Below are 19,759 nucleotides of genomic sequence, written 5' to 3'. Positions count from 1 at the left end.
TGAAAGGTAACTGTGTGTCAGTGTGTTTGTGTCTGTGTCAGCATGCACTATTGACTGATCCCTTCCTGTCTGTTGGGGGAAGCTGATATTGGACAGTATTGTCATCAATCACGTTGCCACTACTGGGCCTTTCACCCATACTTTCCACTGATGGGATTCATTTAGATTGGCGCCACACAGTATTGGTAGGAGGCACGGGGAGGAGCTATGGGAGGGGGATTCTCCATTTCAACAAGATGATCTCACCTCCTGTCTGCAGCTCAGGAAGAAGAGTTTTCATTCATAAAGTTCATCCATTCACACCAACATGTGCACGGTGCATGCACGTACACACACACATACTCCCTCTGGGACGCTTAGGAAACAGTTGAGCCAATGAGACAACATTCAGGTGAGATCACAGCCGGACGCCAAGGTTCCTCCTCCTCCTCTTTAAGAACTCGACAAAGGATGAGTGTTTATCAGTTTTCATCACTTGACCTTGTCTGCATTACAACAACACAGGACCAGAAAGAAGACGTCATAAAAATTGACTGATATAGTCACTTATTTTCTGATAAAAACTGTAAGCTTTTGTGTGCCTCTATTAGTATGCTGTATGCAGATTATCCAGCATTACAGTAATTGTCAAAGCCCAACTTGCTCTGGCAGGTCCAATTATTATTATTTTTTAAATATAATTTTACATTCATTTTGTGCAGCTCATAAATACATCATCTGAATCTTATTATAACACAGTCATAAGTTTTTGTCGTACAAATGTGTGTGCTGTGGCTTACATTGAGTTAACCAGTTTTAAGTCTTCCTCCCCGATGAGCTGGTCCTGGAACATCTACTCACCGAATCATGGCATAAAACATCCATGAGGAAATCACAGATGCAGCAGTTGGATTTACTACATTTTCTATTACTCGTGATTCTGCACAGAAGTTGGTGTTTTTACCTGGAGTCACGTTTTGAGTGACGTCATGTGTTGAAGTCATGTGGGAGAATCTAACTGAACCCTGCAATGGTGGGGAAAGAATACATTTGGCCTCACTATGGTATCCATGCACACTGTTCTCTCGACTGTCAACACAATATACAGTGGATGAGTCAGTTTAAGACTCGGCTGGATGAGAAGGATGCGCAGTATGAGATGTGCATGCTTTCCCTGTGCCAGCACGGGGGCTCGTGCTTCCTTTCACACTCCAGAAATCATGCAGTCTAATTGAAGACTCAAAAAAGCCCAAAGGTGTGAATGTGAATAAGAATAGTTGAGTGTTTCTAAATGTCAGTCCTGTAATTACCTAGCATCTTGCCCAGAGTGTAAACCCCCATCTCACCCATGTCAGCTGTAGTTGGTTTCATTCCCCCCTCCAGCAGCTCTCATAGGATAAATGGTACAGATAATAGATGAATAAATGTTTATTTCGCTTAACATGAAGCTGACTAATAAATTAAAAAAAAAATAAAATCACTTCATGATCCTCACATTTTAGTGCCTCAAACTTTTGCATGCCGTCCCATTTGAATGGATGACTCATTATGGCACTAAAAATATGCTAATCCCCATCTTTAGATCAAGGACTTCTTTGATCTTCCAGGGAAAGTAGAGATGCATCTGATTTCCCTTCAAAACCTCTGAGAGATGAGAAGCCAGCTTGGCAGCCCGCTGTGTAGAGAGCCTCTGGCAGCAGCCCGGTCAGGAGAGGGTTAATGACTATAAAGGGGAGGTTGGAGAAGCCTTCCTGAAAGTCACATGGTCTGTGTCGAGAAGAGAAGGTGGGGGGGGTTACGGGGGGTAAGAGGGAGGGAGGAATCGAGGCTGGGTGGTGGGGATGAGAGTGGGAGGAGTCCGGAGCATGTTGCCGTAGAAACAGAATCCTCAGTTGGCTGGGTGTGAAGTCAGATGCGTAATATTAGGTGGTGACTGCAGTTAGATGCTGGTGGTGTGAGGTGGGTGGGTGGATGGGAGGGTAAGGGAGGGGGTGAGGGAGGGGGTGACTCATATGTTGGAGAACGCACTCTGCATTCTAATGGCTGGGCATACACATACACACACACACACCTTCCATGGATACGTCACTTAAAACCTTAAACCCTTGGTCCCTTTCTCATCTAGTGTGTCTCTCTCCACTGTACCTACTTCTATAAAACATTGCTCAGCATTCTCCTGCGACGCTCCATTTTAAAACATATAATTAATTCATTATGTCGACGCGAAACCATTAGTGTGCATCTTCAATTGCGTAGAGGGCATCTATTAGGGGGAACCAAAATGCTTAGACAGGCGAGTAAACTATAGCCATGTAATTGGTGATGGTATAATTGCAGCGCACACGTGGCAATTAAAGCGATAATATGTGTAAACCATGCTCAAGATTATCATTGGATTAACTACACTTCCCAAATGCCCTTGAGTCTAGAGGATCACCAGCTGTTACAGGGGAACTGTTATAATAAAATAATTATGTTGACAATTTTTAGGCTTTTTGGTTTGTGGGGTCTTTTCTTTTTGGCTGCAGGGAGGTTGGTTTGTATCTCATTAGTTGTGTTGTTGAAAAATATTCAACGGTAATGAACTTTTCCTCTCAGGGTGCTGGGCATTAGCAGCAATATACAGATATTTTGTCAAACTCACAATTTTCCCTCTCTATTGAATCATACTATGTTGTCTCAATGAAAGTGAATCTGAATGCTAAGATGGCAGAGGCTGGAATAAATAATTATGCATTTGGCCACTTAACCTTACCCTAAGGGATACTTAGTTATGTCCAATTGAAGTATTTCTCATTTGTGCAATTATTAACATAGTCAATAACAAAATCATACTTCACAAATAAAGATAAGCATTGAGCATTTGTCAAATATGTTTCATTTTAAATATTCTATTAAATAAAATGTATATTTGTTCTTCAGTCCAGCATCTGACATTACTCGCACAGTAAATACACCATAGTTTTACTGTTTGAAGCAGCCACTGCAGTGTTATAACTCAGGGCAAGGTGACGGACACTCGCCCAACAGCGAATAATTGACTTTTTCACTGAGCGCTGCTCTCTGCGCTCCCTTTTAAGGAGAGCTGCATGGGGCAGGTTCATTTCCCATCATTGCTGTATGTAAAACTGGAAGCAGCAGGGAAATTCACGAGGACGGTGACGTTTTCACTGTCACCACCCACATCTCTATCTCATGGTTTGGGACGGACCAATGGGAAGCACGGCTCGCTGGCTGGTCAGTGTTGGAGGAGGCTGGCATATGAATATTATCTTGAAGCTTTTTTATTAACAGCCTGCTTGTGACTGTGAGTCATACAATTTTTGGGAAAAGGAGCAGCAAAAGTACCCCCTGAGGCAAAAAACAATTGCATGTTCCGTGACCCTTATGCTTTAGATTTGCTCTTTTTCCAACGCAGATTGTTTCATTTAAATAACCTCAGAATTTGTGTACAACACAAGAAATAAAACAGCCCCCAATAGCTTTCGAAAAAACAAAAACAAAAGGTTATATAAGCTGTAATAAACCAGGCAAAGTGACAATTAAAGGTCGGCAGAACTGCATGGAGCTGTTCCAACTGAGCTCTGATTACAACCAATGATAAAGCAAAGAAAAAGAGTAAACACTGAGAAAAAGCATTGACCCAGGCAATTCATATTTGATTTCCACAATGAAATATATCATCCTCACTAAACACAAAGCATAAAGAAGGTAGCACATTGAACAACGGCGAGGATGAAAAGATCCAGGTTTCACAATATTTTGAAGACGGCTCCTGCACCATCTGTGTTTAATCTTGACATTATAATCAGATCAATTTAAAGTTATAAATAAAATATGTGTATTCTTGAAGGATGTTCTCTTTATTACAGTAGCTCATAGTCCTTCCTTATCATTATCCTTGTTCTGTTATGACTGCACAAAACATTTTGCTTGGACTCAACTTCATGCGATCCTAGTCTCTAATAAATAATTCCGAATCTGAGAAAGGTCTTTTGTTTTTTTTTGTTTTTATCAACTCAATATCTTCTCTGACATCTCTCATTTATCTTTATATGCTTCTGCATGTCCAGAAGCGCATTCCCTAATATATGCAGAATAATAAGAGATAGTGCCATTGTTTCCAAATTTGTATTCTGGGGCTGGAGTGATCACCAATTAGACAGGATTATGCTAATTATCCACTTGACTGTATCACATATTAGATGTATTAAGGGTCACAGTTCAGATCAAGCAAAGAGGCGAATTACTATTTTTTCCACAAAATGGCAGTGATAACAAATCAAGAATGGGAGGATGAAACACAGTATTGTTAAAACAGAAGCGTCTAATGTTTAAGGAACATTCTTGGTTCAACATCAGGGGCAAGTTCAGTCTGTTGTGTGTGAGCAGTGCGCTGTCCATGGTGCTGATACTAGACAACCTTCTGCTACAGGAAACCCAAATGCTGAAATTAACTAACTGGATTAAATAGTGCTAACTCAAAATTAGTTTTTAGCTCTACTAACTTAAACATTTTGAGTAACAGCAACCTTTTAAACTTGTATTATTTTATGAACTTAATATAGACACATTAAGTAAGTTGTACTTAAACTTATGAAGTCAAAGATTCAAAGATTTTTGTGGTATCCAAACCAGGGGAAGAAGGTGACTCCAAGTGGGCTGGGATTGAGCTCGAGGGTACAGAGGTTCTTTTTGGCATTGCAGATGTGGAGCAGGCATGTGCCTACCTTATGGGCCTTACACATCACATTAACATGTGCAGAACATCGTGCTCTTTGTTGTAGGTTATTCTAATGATCTAGTGACACTTTTCTTTCAATCATTTTCCTATATTTTTTAGAGGGCCTTTTGCAGAAGATCACAATTTAATGGTTTATTGAAATAAAACAAACAAGACATTGCTTCAAGTATTGTGACGGGTCTTCAAAGTTTAAATGTTTTACTGGACGCCTGAATTGTGTTGATGATCTTTAAAAGTCTGTTGTTGCTAATTGTTCTGGTCAACTATGCTCCAAATTGCACCTTTCTCTCAAATACATTTCTATGTTTTTATCTGGAAATTGTGTATATTTATATATATATATATACAGTATGTATATATATACTATATATGTGTATATATATTTATATGTATATATATGTATATATATATATATATATGTACATATATATGTATATATACATTCTGGTCATTACAAAAAGAGGTAAGATGTGGGTGGTCCTTGGGGGGTCGGCGACCTCCCACTCCACTCCCTCCCCGCGTGCATCGTGGAATCATAGCATGGGTGTATCATATCCATGGCTGACATGCGACCATGGAACATCTCAACACAAGGTGACCCACACCTCCACCTATCGGTTGAGAATATAAACTGCATCTTCTTCTTCTCCCCATAAGTTCTGACAGGGTGTACAGTAAGATGTACAATGCTGCCCTCCACAGTTAGAAGTTCCCAATCACATTTTTTCTTAAACTGCAGTTGGAGTTTAATCGTGTAGCATTAATCTTACTCACTGCTTTTAGAAATGATAAAATAGCATAATCATAGAGGAAGAATCTATTGCCTCAACTTCATCAACACCAAACTCAAAAGTCTCGAAGTCTCGCTCGCTTACCCGAGAGCCCTGTGAATACATGAACTGGCCAGTTTGAGATACTGGAGCTGTGGTTAAATCTTGCACGTAAGAAGTGGTTACATAAATATCTTTTAGTATTTTAAAGGTGACCTCTTTGGCTTTATGAGGGATTGGATAAGATAAATATATAAAAAATAAATAAAATACATCTATGGTTGCACACGGTCGGTTCTCCGGATCTCAAAACAAACGCACAATATCCGGTCCGTCAACCAAATCCTTCCGCCACCAACGCGCTTCGCTTCGTTGTGTTTGAATGTGGCGTCTTCGCGTGTTAGCTGTTAAATTAACGGGAAGAAAAACCTTAATAAACATAAGCAAACAAGCGAGTCTCCTACGACCATCAAACTTTCAGGCCAACTGCTTTTGCTCGCGCTCTGTGGACGATATTCGCTTCAGACCACGACACATGTCAAGTGAAGCAAAGAGACTCTGCTCAGAAAAAATGACCGGTAAAAAGATTGGGACTCATAACGGCACCTTTCACTGTGACGAAGTGCTTGCCTGTTTCATCCTCCGTCAGTTACCTGAGTACAAGGTGAGCACAATCTTTATTTTACTTTTTGTATTTTATTTTTTACGTGTTTTGCATCCAAAACTACATTTTGCTAATTGAATTTAAAGGCTGCCGTTAACACATATTGACCGTGATTTTTCTATATTTCAAATGATATCTTTAATGAAATAATACTTGTATTCCTCTGTAAGGGGTCTCGTGTCATGTTAAAACAGACCAGAGGAGGGTGCTGTTGCATTGGTACACATTTCTTCTGAAAGATGATTTAAATTTATGCACCAAAAAAAGTAATCTATTTCACATCTGAGGACGAAATGGCATGATTAACATATTTCAACATGCTCTTACTGTGCAATTAAAATGTCTAAATGCTGCCTAAGCCAAAACTATAAAGAGTATTCAAGAAATTAACCTATATATGGCATTAATCTGCGATCTTAGCTATTCAGTTATATATGTTGATATAATATGTGGTCCATAAATGACCAATTAAGCCTTTAACTGAACATCCGAGGCAGAGGTTCACCAAGAGTTGCAACAATTTGGTCCAATTATGGTCAAACTATTGACGTAGTTGAAAACTATTATAGTAGAATATCAATGGATTTGGCACTTGGTTTGATGTGGCTTATGAAACCTAAATGAGGCCCATGTATGAAATCCAGATGTCGTCCATTTCTTGACAATGTTCTCTTCCACTTTACCAGATACTTGACTCATAAATGCCTTCAGATTTATGAATCTCTCTATTCAATGCGCAGGATGCTGAAATTGTTCGGACCAGGGATCCAGTGCAGCTTGCAGAGTGTGATGTCGTTGTAGATGTGGGAGGAGAGTTTGACCCAAAGAAGCACCGCTATGACCATCATCAGAGGTACAGCAATGACAGAAAAGTGCTGCAATTGATTAAGCTTTGGATTTCTGTAGATGTAGGTTTGGAAGAATGCCGATCACATGTGTAACAAACAGCATTAATACCGGTTCTTTTCATTTAGATTTGCTCTTGCCATTGAGCTCCCATGATTAATTACATCTGTGCTTTTCCTGCTTGATTATATCATAATGCATGCAACTACTGGTCCGATTATTATAAAGATGGATATACCCACACACATACACAGGCACTGATACATTCATATTTATTCATGAAGCTCTTTAGATTTGGATCCAACTACACATCTCCTTGGCCTCAATATAGCTTCCTAATTCTAAAACTGGAACTAAAAACTGAATTTCAGACCTCTTGACCCTGTTTAGTGCCGTACAATTTTTGTAAGTTCCAAGAACGAGAAAGAACATTTCTCGATTCAAGGTTTCTGACATCCTTGTTGAAGCATCCTGATTACACAAACCATGAAGGAACAGCCTCTGTGTTTTCTTGCCAAAGTTTTCAATGATCGCCTTCACTCGAAGTCTCATCACATTGAGTAATCAACCCTTTCCAGGTGTCCCGGTTTAATGTCCTGATGATAATCAGAGATGGCTTTTATGACCAGGGTGATAAAAAATGTGCCAAAGCTCTTTTCTTGGCAGGCGGTTAGTGATAATTAGTGCTTCTTCAAATGAATGCCCCCCTGCTGTTAGCTCATGAGGTCACAACACTGTTGAGGCCACAGGAGAATGTGACTGTCACTCACATATGTGGATAGGGGAAATGTGGTTGTGATGTCAGGGTTGGATGGGCAGAAGTGGTGCACGAAGATGAATAAGGAGCTGACAAGAATGATGTGATTTCAGTAGCATTTTGAAAAATACGGTGTGGTAGCTATGTACAGATTTAGGTGACAGCAAAACTCAAAATTCACAACAAAAATGTGTGTATTAATACAGTACGTTGTTTTTTTTTACATTTTTCCACATCAGTGGCTCGAAGGCCTTTCTTTTGGAATTCCACTTGAACTTTATGAAATTTAGGACCTACATTTCACTAATATTTTGTGACTTAATGCTGCACTCTCCTTTTTTCATATACTTATTATTTATCAGTTGTTTATTTCTGAGAGTTGTATGAGAAGATTGATTTAGAGTGGTTTAAATGCATCATACTTTATCCATGTAACAATCTTTAATACTGGTATCTCCATACCCCACAATTTAACTTGATTTATCACAAATCTTTGAAGAGTGCAGTGAATTAAGTAGTTTTTTTTTGTTTTTTTTATCTAAAAGGGGAACTAAAAAACATACTCAAAATCATTGATCTAGACACACTGTTAAATATTAATTATGAAATTGACCTATCAATGATTGGGTTGACAAAACTGAAAGACAGAGTTTCAGATCTAAATTAATTAAAATCTGGGACTCAAAGCATAAATAAATTGAAATTGCTATATCCAATTTGGACTTTTAAGAAATGAAAGATATGACTGGACATCTGTCTAAACTACAAGAGGAAAAACATTTATTACCAAAATATACCAACAAGAACCTTTAAATGGTTTTACATACATTTTACTCAGAACTGAAATGTTCATTGAACAAAGTAAATACCAGACAAGCTTTTAAAGCTTGACAAATCTCAAAATTACACTCTCTTCTTTCTCAATTAGAGCCACTTCTGCATCATGATGGGAAAAAACTTGCTAATAATCTTTTCATTAAGGTCTTGAAGGGGAAAGAGTCATGAAATGTCAAAATACTATAAATACACCTCTCGGATCTTAAATTGCACTGGTAAATGCTCATCGGCTCAGAGGTGAAAACCATCTATGATTTCACAAAAGCGGCATCTTTCTTTCCTTCCATCATCTGCTCTCACCCCCCCCCCCCCCCCCCCCCCCAGCTTCAGATAATCAGCATAGAAATGTTTCAGCTTGGCCAATTAGTCTTTTTAATGGCTGTGATTACCCTCCCCACCCGTCATCCCAACATGTCACTCATTCATTTGAGTCTGTTTTCCACTGTGCTGCCCAAACATCCTAATTAAGCCTGAATTAAATGGCCATCAGTGGCTCAGTGCTTGAGCCCACCTATATCAGCATGTGGCTAAGGAGAGACCTCCACTGACTTTTATTTATGTGTTCTCACGTTTGCAAACGCATACATGAGCATGTGTTCTAATGCACACCCGCTCTCTGGACCTGGGGAGAATATGCATGTACATGTGACTCAGTGTACCTCTGGATGCTGCAGACATGTAACTCTGCCTGTTATTGGCAAAAATTGTTTTAAATGGAGTGACTAATGAGCAAAAGACTAATCAATGGTGTGTTTCTTTAGGTTTTTTTTAGTTTACACATAATACATATGCTTCAAAAGGTCAGAGATGGCACTAGTACAATCTGCTGTAATTTGATTTTGATAGTTTTTCTTTGATTAACCTTTTTCTTTAGAAACTATTAGTGATCTATTTTCTTAATTAAATTTGTAAAGATAGTATTTCTAAAACAAATTGTACAAATTATTGTAGGATCACACCATTATTCTGCAGATTATTTTCAGAATTAATTGATTAATCTGTATAAAATGTGAAAACAGAGTAATATCTTGTACTAGGGGGACTTTTCTGCTTCTGCCTTTGCCAACAACTAATAGTATGTGTTTTTCTAACTTGTACAGAACATTTTCAGAGACTTTCCACAGCTTGTGTCCAGAAAAAACGTGGGTTACCAAACTCAGTTCAGCTGGCCTGGTCTACCTGCACTTTGGTCATCAGTTATTATCTCAGCTTACACAGCTGAAGGAGGGGGACAGGCAGCTGGAGGTGTTGTATGACAAGGTGAGGGGTGAATGGTGATGGATTTATTGCATGGTGGAGATTTTTATTGATTGCTTTTTTTTTCTTTATTGGTGTGGAAAATGTTGCCTTGTCTGTCAAAATGAATTTAAACTGAGGTTTAAATTCAAGCAAGTTTCCACATTGAGTGGGGGAGGCAAATGGCTCATTGAAGTGGGAAAGAAAGAAAATTGTATTCTCATGTAGCACTTTATCATACACATTTGGTTGTTTCAAAAGACAACACAGTCACTATTTCTCTAACTCTTCAGTGTATGACATTTTGCCTTCATCAGACAAAAATTATGGAAAAAAAGTTTGATATGGATATGACATAGTTCAACAGATTTAATCTGAGGACACTGCATTTATAACACTTGAATTATCACAATTAACTTAAACTCTCATTGTCCTTATGATTTGTCAGTTTAATTAGCCCAATGTAATCATTTTGATCACAAATGGGATTTTGTTTATTTTTGAACATTGCATGTTTTGTTCTTGTCCAGTTCACACCTCTATTTGTGCCCCAAAGCTTAGGTCCACGTACAAACTTACTTGTCAATTATGAGGATGGAAATGCTTGTATTAAAAAAAAAAAAAAAAAGAAGAAGAAAATGTTGGTTAATCTCTTGCGTCTTCCTTGCAGCTTTACGAGAACTTTGTGGAGGAAGTTGATGCTATTGACAATGGAATTTCACAGTATGATGGGGAGGCCCGCTACGCTATATCCAGCACGCTGAGTGCACGTGTTGGCCACCTAAACCCTCGCTGGAACAGCAAGAGTCAGGACACTGAGGTGAGTGCATATGCATAACGTGAGCAGGTACATTTGTGTACCCAAATTTGCATTATTTCATTTCATTTCATTTCATTATCATTGCATCATGATTATTGCTCACAACCTCAGCAACTGGTAGTGAAAACAAAAATACAATACAAGTTAATACCCCTGTGGTTAACACAACAGGTAGAATGCTGAGCACGTCAGAGGCCGTTGTCAGAGTTATGCTGAATCAAAAGAGGTGCCGAAATGGACTAGTATCTCGTTAGTGCAAGAGGTGAATGCCTGCAGGAAAACCACACTGGTTTGCTCTCATGAGATACCTGCAGCCTGGCTGCATAACACTTTTTCCATTGAGCTATCTCAGTGGGGTGGACGACCTCTTTGTGTATTTTCTGTGTGTGTGCGCAAATGCTCATTATGTCATGTTTTTGTGTCTATAGCTATCACTCTCGGTTTTTTTTTAAATTCATGTGCTTTTGGGTTTTCCTTTCACAAGATGATGAGTGTGAGAAGTCAGATGCAGGGCATTACATGATGCACAGCTACAAACATCAGTGAAAAAGTGGTTACGTAAGACTGTATTGTCCCCACTAAATGAATTATAAATCAACATTCACTGAAAATTAAAGTAGTAAACCTATTTTACCTACTTTAAAGTGAAGAGGGTTTTGTATTGACAACAGTTAAGACTGAGCATGAAGATTCTATACTCATCAACAGGTAGTTATTTATCCATTCAAGGGAAATCTGAATTGACAAAACAGTTTATTTCTGCCTTTACCATATGCTACATATGTTCCCTTGTAAGTCGCTTTGGATAAAAGCATCTGCTAAATGCTTAATTGTAAATGTCTACTGTAGTATTCTTATGTTAATTCACTGTGTTTGACAACAGCATGTATGTTTTTGCACATAATTTCACTAGGAGGGATTCAAGAAGGCAATAAAAATGGTGGGCGAGGAGTTCTTGGACCGTCTGGATTTTTACCAGTCCTCCTGGTTGCCTGCTCGTGTGGTGGTGGAGGAAGCTATTGAGCAGAGGCATCAGGTACTAGACTATCTAATGTTTACTTCTTTGAGATGATGATCATCTCCAGGAGGCGGGGATTCCTTCTTAGCCTCACCTGTGTCTCTGTGTTTGATTTGTTTGTGTGTTGCTTTTGAAGATTTGTGAAATAAATGGTGAATTCATATGAGCTATTTAATCTTCATGTAGTTCTTAATTAGTGCAAACTAACTTTGAATAAACATCTCAGTGACACTTGTTTATTTTTTGTATCATTCACTTTAGATATTTATTAAAATATCTAATATTCTATTATTATTGCTGTTTTGAGAAATTTGGTTTTAAAGCTATAATAATTATTTGATTATTATTACATTTCATCTATCCTTAACTTTCTTATAAATCTTAAATTACACATAAAACAAATTGCTGCCTCTCTCCTATATCTTAATCTTTACACTTCTCATTTCAATTTTGCGCTTCCCTTAACATCTCTAGGTAGATCCCAGTGGGGAGATTGTTTTGTTCGCCAAGGGTGGGTGTCCCTGGAAGGAGCACCTCTTTGCCCTGGAGAATGAGCTTCAAGTGGATATGCCCGTCAAGTTTGTCCTTTACCCAGACCAGAATGGACAGTGGAGGGTCCAGTGTGTCCCTGCTGGACTCAACACCTTTCAGAACAGGTAATCTTTTTTTTATGTTTGGTCACTACCCAGAGCTGATAGGTCAGAGTCAGAGCATTGACTGGTAAATTTGCTTTCTGGCGCAGCTCCCTCAGTGATTGGATTGCTGCACCAGACCTGTCAATTTCCTGCTCTATCCTCCCCACACCATTTCTTTAAGCAGCTGTTTCCCCAATATTCATACTGTGGCCACCTGCCATAGTCTAATATGCCCTGACACAGTTTATTAATGAACAAAAATGCTTTCCATTTCCCATAATAAGATTAGACATCATAATTTAGCATTTTGCGTTATTGCTGTTTTGGAAATGTGTGATACGTGGAGTGTAACTTTTTGACTCCTGTATTCCTGTACGGTCTTATTACGCTGTTTTAGGCATGCGCCATCATCAGTAAAGTTATTACAGTCCATAGAGGGCCAAACCTTTTTTTTAGGTGAAGACTCATCCTGACTTCACCACACTACATGACATAAGATTACAGTCTGACAAAGCAAACAGAACCACATCATCTGCAAAGAGTAGAGATTCTGATATTCCTACTTCGATCACTCTTAACACCCCAGGAGCTCCTTGAGATGCTGCACATGAATATTTGAAAAGGCACTGGCTATAGGTTGCCAGTTGCTATATGTGGTTGCAGCCCCTAACTTAAGTCATACAAGAAACTTGTCTAAAATCAAGCAAGCTGAACTCTCAGGAGTTTTTGTGACACTGACACAAATAGTCTCAGACAGGATGTATTTAAATGCTGGTGGAAAACAGTGACAGACACAGCTCCAGTATCTCCAATGTGTGCTGAACCAAGCTGAGCTCTGGTGACGGATCCACACCCCTGTGTATGATTTGAGTTTCATATTTTATAGACAAGTTGATGACGGCTCACAGAGGGCTGACATGTTATCCGGTTAGAGACTAAGGTTGTTTTGTTCTCACATTGGTCTCCAAGGGTTTGATAGTGTAAACATACACAGCCACCTGAGCCCTTTCTCCACACACACACCCACACCCACACACACACACACACACACACACACACACACACACACACACACACACACACACACACACACACACACACCCCTCTCACTCAGGTGGTTCTTTTTTTTGTTTTCCCTAATTTTAATTGCACACTCTGCAATACAGCAAGCTGGGACATATTGTTTTGAATGTGCCACGATTGTTATAAAGGCGAATATTAATAATTGTGAGATTCATAATCCCCCAAAGAACACATCTCCTTAGCACAAGCCTTTGGACTATGAATGTAATTTAGGACTCTGAGAAGTTGCATATATCCATTATTTGGTTTTTACAGACCCAATTAATCCTTAAAATAGAGCACTGTAGTTTGAAGTTCTACTGTGCTTTAAAGTTAAAGTGTGTATAAATTAGGAACATTTATTGGTGATGTTGCAGTTGAATATCCCTCACCTTACCCTTCACTTCCAAGTGTGTTGGAGAATCTATGCAGCCTTTAGTTAGCATCAAAACTCAAACATGTCCAGTTTAGCCATTGTGGGCTGACTACTGATATCGATTTAAAAATAATAATAATAAAAAAATAATTAATAATAATTCTAGGGTAATGAAAAACAACAATTCATACAATCAGATAGTTGTACAGTTATAAAAAAAGTATAATTATCTTCAATTTCTGCCAAATTAAAGTAATTTCACCAAAATCTTAAGAAAAAAGCCATAAATGTTGAACTTCAATGACACTTAAACACAAAAAAACGTGGACCGTTCTGTTGGTTCTGTCAACCTTTTGTTGTTTTGTGTGTCAGTCCCTTCCTAAACTAGATATGGTGGCATTTGGCAAGAAAACACATTTTTATTTTTTATTGTGCCACTCAGACCAGAAGTGTGCATTTGTCAGATTAAATCTGTGTTTCTTTACTTTGGAGAGGAGTTTACCTAATGGTCACCTCTCTCACTTTCACCATTAATACTGCAATGTTGTGCCACCCCAGTTTTCATTTGGTGCTTCCTCCCAACTGGCCTCACTGGCTCCTGCACAGCAGCCTGTTTGTCACCATCCTCCTTTTGCTCATCTCTCTGTTCATTAGCTACAGCTGTCTCTTCGTGACCCAATCTTGCTGCTTCAGCTGCTATAGCATCACTAGTTGAAGCCTGGAAATATCTGTAAATAATTTGTTGTGGTTCACACATATGGATGAGCATTTCAATCAAATAGTGCTGAATGTTTGAAGGAATCATCAATATTTGAATATTCATTAGTGCCAGAATAAGTGTTGGTGCTGCAAATCAGACTATGACATAATTTTGTCAGACTGAAATTCTCTACCCCAAGAAAACAAACTGAGAGCTAGTGAAAGTGATGCAGTGTTCACAGGTTGTTGAGCTAAGAGAAGCAGCTGCAAGATAAATTAAAATCGTTTAATTTCTGTCTCCTGAACACACCTGTGTTTCCTGTGACTGCTAAGGCTTTGTCTCTTGAAGTTGAAGAGAACAAGCAGCTGAAATATTTTCTCTGCATCAGCAGTAAATTAAATACAATCCTGATTCAGATGGAATGGTAATTAGTGAGACTGCGATTGATGAGACAAAATTACTAACCGTAACACTGATGATTGCATGATCAGATTTATTGTTTCCTGTCAATCTCTTTTGAAAATTATAATCCCTGCTAGAAGGATGGACCACTAATAATGGAAACTATATTATAGAAAGATAATTATAGATGTTACACAGTGAAAAGTAATTGCTGAGAAAATAATCTCCATAAAAGAGCATTAAGATTATAAGATGGTCATTCAAATTCTGCACACAATAGGTGCTTCTGTCTGTTCTGTTCACGTGACATTTGTCTTGTAAGACAAGTTGCTCCTCTGATGCTCTTATGGAGCTTTTAAGGGTCTTGTTAGCGGTTTGTTCTTCAGAGTGTAAATTCCTTTGTGGCAAATTAGCTGTGTGGAGTGGAGCTGAATAAAGATGGAGATCTAAATGTGACATCTCACATAATTTAGGTTTGAAATGTCACTGTCATGGCAGCAGATCTGAGCCACTATTCCTTTCGGTGTCTTTGTTCTTCTGCCATAAGAAACGGGAAGAGGTTATGATGTAATCGGTGCTCTTTTTCTCATGCCTTCTATTTTCACCTCTTTCCACAAGCTCATGGTCTCCTGTTGTTTCTTTCCTGCCTCCCCATGTCTCTGCCTTACATACAGCATTTCTGTTCTATAATTACCCATCTCCACTTTATTACCTTTCTTCCTATATGCCTTGCTGTCTTGCAGTAAATTCTAAATCTTCCTCCACTTTCAACTCTCCTTCCTCCACCCTCTTCCCTATCATGCTTCCTCATCGTTCAAACACTCTAACCCTCCCTCGTTTTATCCCTCTGCAAGACTTTTTCCACTTGGTTGCAGAATCTCATCAGGTGGTGATGCTTTAAACTAAAAAAAAAACCAGCAACTCAGTCAAACATGGTAGTCAGTGTGGTGCTACATCAGAACAGTGGTTTCCACGAAACATATATCCAGATGGCTTGTCTCTGGGTGGCCTGTTTCCACCCAGTGGGCATGTACCAACCATGCAAAAGGTGTGTGTTGTTATCACCTTTGTCCCTGCTGCTGCACCTGGGGGAAGAAAAAAAAGTCTATTTTTATCAATGTTGCATTGCGAAGGAAATATGAACCAGAGGGGAGGAAGAGGTGAGTGGAAGCACTCTTTCCTCCCTGAGATGAAAAACATAGCATGGTGCTGAAAGTTAGCAAGGCCAACCGGAGGATATTTGGAAAAACACATTAACTGCTATCACGGATACCTGCTGTGCCTCCTGTATTAGGTTTATAATTAATAATTATTGACCCATTTTTCTTTTTTTCTTTTAAATCAAGTGTTAATCCAGTAAAATATCAGGGTTAGTTTTAAATGTATGTTTGACATATTTAGTTTAGTTTTGTGTTGTTTTACCCTTTTGTGGGTACAACAAGTGAGTTTTTCAAAACTATCTGTGAATCCATGGTGGATCTACTGGATCTAGTAAATCAGTTTTGATTGAACATTAATCTAAGTATAAGTCATCTTGAGTAATATTTTTTCCTTAATGAATCACTCTCTCCCAATATCTGTCTCATTATGGTATAATAAGGGTCTAAGTGGAGTGTTATCCCATGGGAAGGGTCATTTGCTAATTGTGAGCTTATTTTTAGACTGGTCATATTGAGAATCACATCTTCCTGGTCTGTCATAACAACAGTCCTCCCCCTCCTACTTCTTTCCTCATTACCAGCGCTGTTGACCTTTCAGCAGAGCTCGTTTTCCAGCTATACTGTGGAGCTATTGATTGGTTGATTCATTTAACAGGGATTACAGGTTTGCTATGCGTGTCTCCCCTGCTCTATTGTTTAGATAACCTATTGGAGATAATGGTACAAAGAAATGTGCTCATATTACACTTTCTGGTCTTTTTCAGTGCTCCTCACCTTCTGATTGTTACAGTTTGAAAGACTGTTATTCAGAATAATATTTAATATTTAGAAAGTTCACAAACAAAATTGAGAACAAAAGGGAAAAAAAGTTCAGACTTGCATTCTAATTCAATCATGTAGCTTTTTTTTCTTACAGCTTTAATTATTTAGCATTTGACAAAAAGGAAGAGGAGTTTGAGGATGGTGTGACATTTTAATGAAATTTGACACCTGTTGTGAGATTTAGCCACTTCTATTTTAAAAGCAGTGGAGAGACGTGCAGTGAAGTGATGCATCAGAATTGATAATGACACCAATAAATTAATGATGATGCATACAAAACTGTGTTTTAACACAATCGCTAGGCTGTGGACCGAGACATGTGCTTCATCCAGAGGGTGGTAAATGAGCTGATCTCCATTTTTATGAATTTCTAGCCTCCATTCGCTCTATTGTTCAGGTCAGATCATAAAACCTGACAGAGCCGATCGTTTCCCCTCTTTGTAAGATTGCATGTTGACTCTGATGTTGAAATTTTCCACATAACTGCAGATAAATGAAGCGGATCTTGTTTTTGCAGTTTTGCTTGGACTGATTGCTCTGTTGCTATTTGTGTGCATCACTGCAGTTTACATTTAAAATTGGCAATTTACCTAGCTTTCCTTTCATGGAATCTGAAAATGGGAGCAATTTAACTGTGTGAAGCTATATTCAAATAAAAGGGAGGGAATCATCATTCATATCCATTTTGAATACTTTTTATTTCATTTTATTTTATTATTATTATTATTATTACCGGTTACTAATATTTCCGTTATGAATAATAATTGGTGCTGATTTCTTTATTTGGCAGACATGTACAGCACAGTGTGTCTCATAAAAGTAATGTCTCATCAGGAAGTGAGCAGCTGACCACATAGTGTCCATCTGGAAGCCAACGTGCCCTTCTGTCTTCTATTTCCAGGCTGTCCCTGCTAGAGGAGTGGCGTGGCGTTCGTGATGAAGCACTGTCAAAGCTCAGTGGGATCGAGGGCTGCATTTTTGTTCATGCTGGAGGATTTATTGGAGGGAACAAGACCCAGGAAGGAGCCCTGGAGATGGCACGGAGAACCCTGCAGGCTGCTGCACAGTCCCCTACAAATGGAAGCAGTTGACCAGTCACAGAGTACAGCCAACAGCACATTTTGTTCTCAGGGGTCAGTCTTTAGAGAGAATAGTGAGGATTAAAATGTTATTTTGCCAGGTTGTCGCTTGTTTGTCACAGCCAGGGATAATGTTGTTTGGTTCTGTCTTGCTAGAACTGGGATGGTATGGAAATGGAAGCCAAATAACTTTGGACCAGTTCCGTAGTTTCCTGTATTTCAAAACAATGTTGTTCCCCTGCCCACCTGTACTCTTGTTTTGGCGCTCATTTTCAATAAAGGACCATTTGGATTATATTCCTTAAATCCCATATTGTTTTTCCAATTATGCTTGTAAATATTTATTTTTGTTACCTACATTTACATGCACAAAATATCACATTTGTTGCCTTTTATTCTGAAAAAAGCAATACTTGTCCCCAAGTTTGATGTTAAAAGTTCCAACTGATGGCAGAATAATTAAAAGAATACCTTTTGGGTAACTGTTGGTCTAGCTGTTTTATATGGAATGTGCATAAAAATAGATTATAAACACAGAATTTGCCATGTGTCACCAACTGCCAGGAAAAAAAAGATTGGAGACATTCATAATGAGCAATGTACTGTATGTGGCCAAAGAATACTCCTGAAAACCAAATATCATCAGCAGCATTTCCTTCATCCCTTCCCTAACTGGAAAAAACAGAAGGCCTAATATGTAATATCCTACTATACAGCGTGACCTGTATCCGATTCTGTGTCTCATAACATTTAGAATATTAATGTGGATGTAAATGCACCGACTGTCGGCTGCCTTCTCTGCCAACTGACGCCTGCATGTTCAAAACCTGTGACTACCACGGCCTTTCCTTTCAAGGCCTGATTTCCATGGACACCTGGACAGTTCTTTCATTCCCAGCATGCTGAAATTAACTATTGCACTACAAAGAGATATACAGGCTACTTCAGCTTGCTCTGTGATCCAAGTGTCAGTAGTGAAGCTTGCTTAATTCTGGAAGAAACTCATTGCCAAACGGTACACAGCCAGTGTCATGACAAGGTTAACTACGCTCAATTTCCCTGTGATAAAGTCTGGGGATGGGCCTTGGATTTTCTCATTAATGCTTGAGATTTTGTTTCCCCCGTAGCTCTACCTGTTACACCTTCCTTATTGCAATACGCACAAAGCTGCCCTTCTGCCGTTCTTGCCCTTGGCGTCTTAGTGCTGTATAATTCCATTACTGTACATTTTACTTACATCCATGTATGAGTTGTTGAGCAAACGTCAGAGCAGAATGAAGAGTATAAAGAAGCAACTCATACGTCGATACTTACAGCTGTTGTTTAGCTTCTTCTCCTTTTCCAAATCTGTCTGTTGACTCATAAGGTTTTAAGCGATGAGACCCTTTCATCATTTCTGTGTTTCTCTCCTGATTTAAACAGGTGAGAGAATTCTTAAAACATATATATTGAAGTCATTTTCAAACATAAGTTCAAGGTCACAACCGTGAAGATCCTAGTGTATCATCTGATCTATATTTAGTCTCAAGTTTTTCACTGCAATGGCTATTTTTAATGGCTTTGGAAACATACTCATCCCCTCTGAGATCTTCGTTTCCACACACTCGAGCACACACGGTCTCTAGTGTTATTACTCTGTATTGATGGATACTGGACCTGAGCCAAGGTCTCAATCCAATCTATATGCATTTGTGGCAGCCCTTTCATGTGACTCGGTTCATATTGTAATCTCTGCCAGCCAGTCGTGTGCTGTTATGAGAGATTACAGATGATAACCCATTTTCCCAGCTTACCTCGCTGAAAGAAGCAGGAGATGACAAAGGTGTTTTTTTTTTTTTTTTCTTACCTCGGT

General features: G+C 38.8%; 1 protein-coding gene across 1 annotated transcript; it reads left to right on the top strand.

Annotated features, from left to right (window-relative positions):
* Positions 1 to 5,811: 5,811 nt before the first annotated feature.
* On the top strand, positions 5,812 to 18,204 carry myg1 (myg1 exonuclease). The gene is made up of 7 exons (XM_058632867.1): positions 5,812 to 6,157; positions 6,898 to 7,010; positions 9,698 to 9,857; positions 10,504 to 10,653; positions 11,567 to 11,689; positions 12,146 to 12,327; positions 17,730 to 18,204. Exons 1-7 carry the CDS (start codon positions 5,876 to 5,878, stop codon positions 17,917 to 17,919), a joined length of 1,200 nt encoding a protein of 399 aa, XP_058488850.1. The 5' UTR covers positions 5,812 to 5,875; the 3' UTR covers positions 17,920 to 18,204.
* The last annotated feature ends 1,555 nt before the right edge of the window (positions 18,205 to 19,759 follow it).

This window comes from Solea solea, chromosome 6 (genome assembly GCF_958295425.1).
Source record: "Solea solea chromosome 6, fSolSol10.1, whole genome shotgun sequence".
Classification (NCBI taxonomy): Eukaryota; Metazoa; Chordata; class Actinopteri; order Pleuronectiformes; family Soleidae; genus Solea; species Solea solea.
Note: the sequence above shows the minus strand (reverse complement) of the source record. Positions and strands in the feature narration are given on the sequence as shown.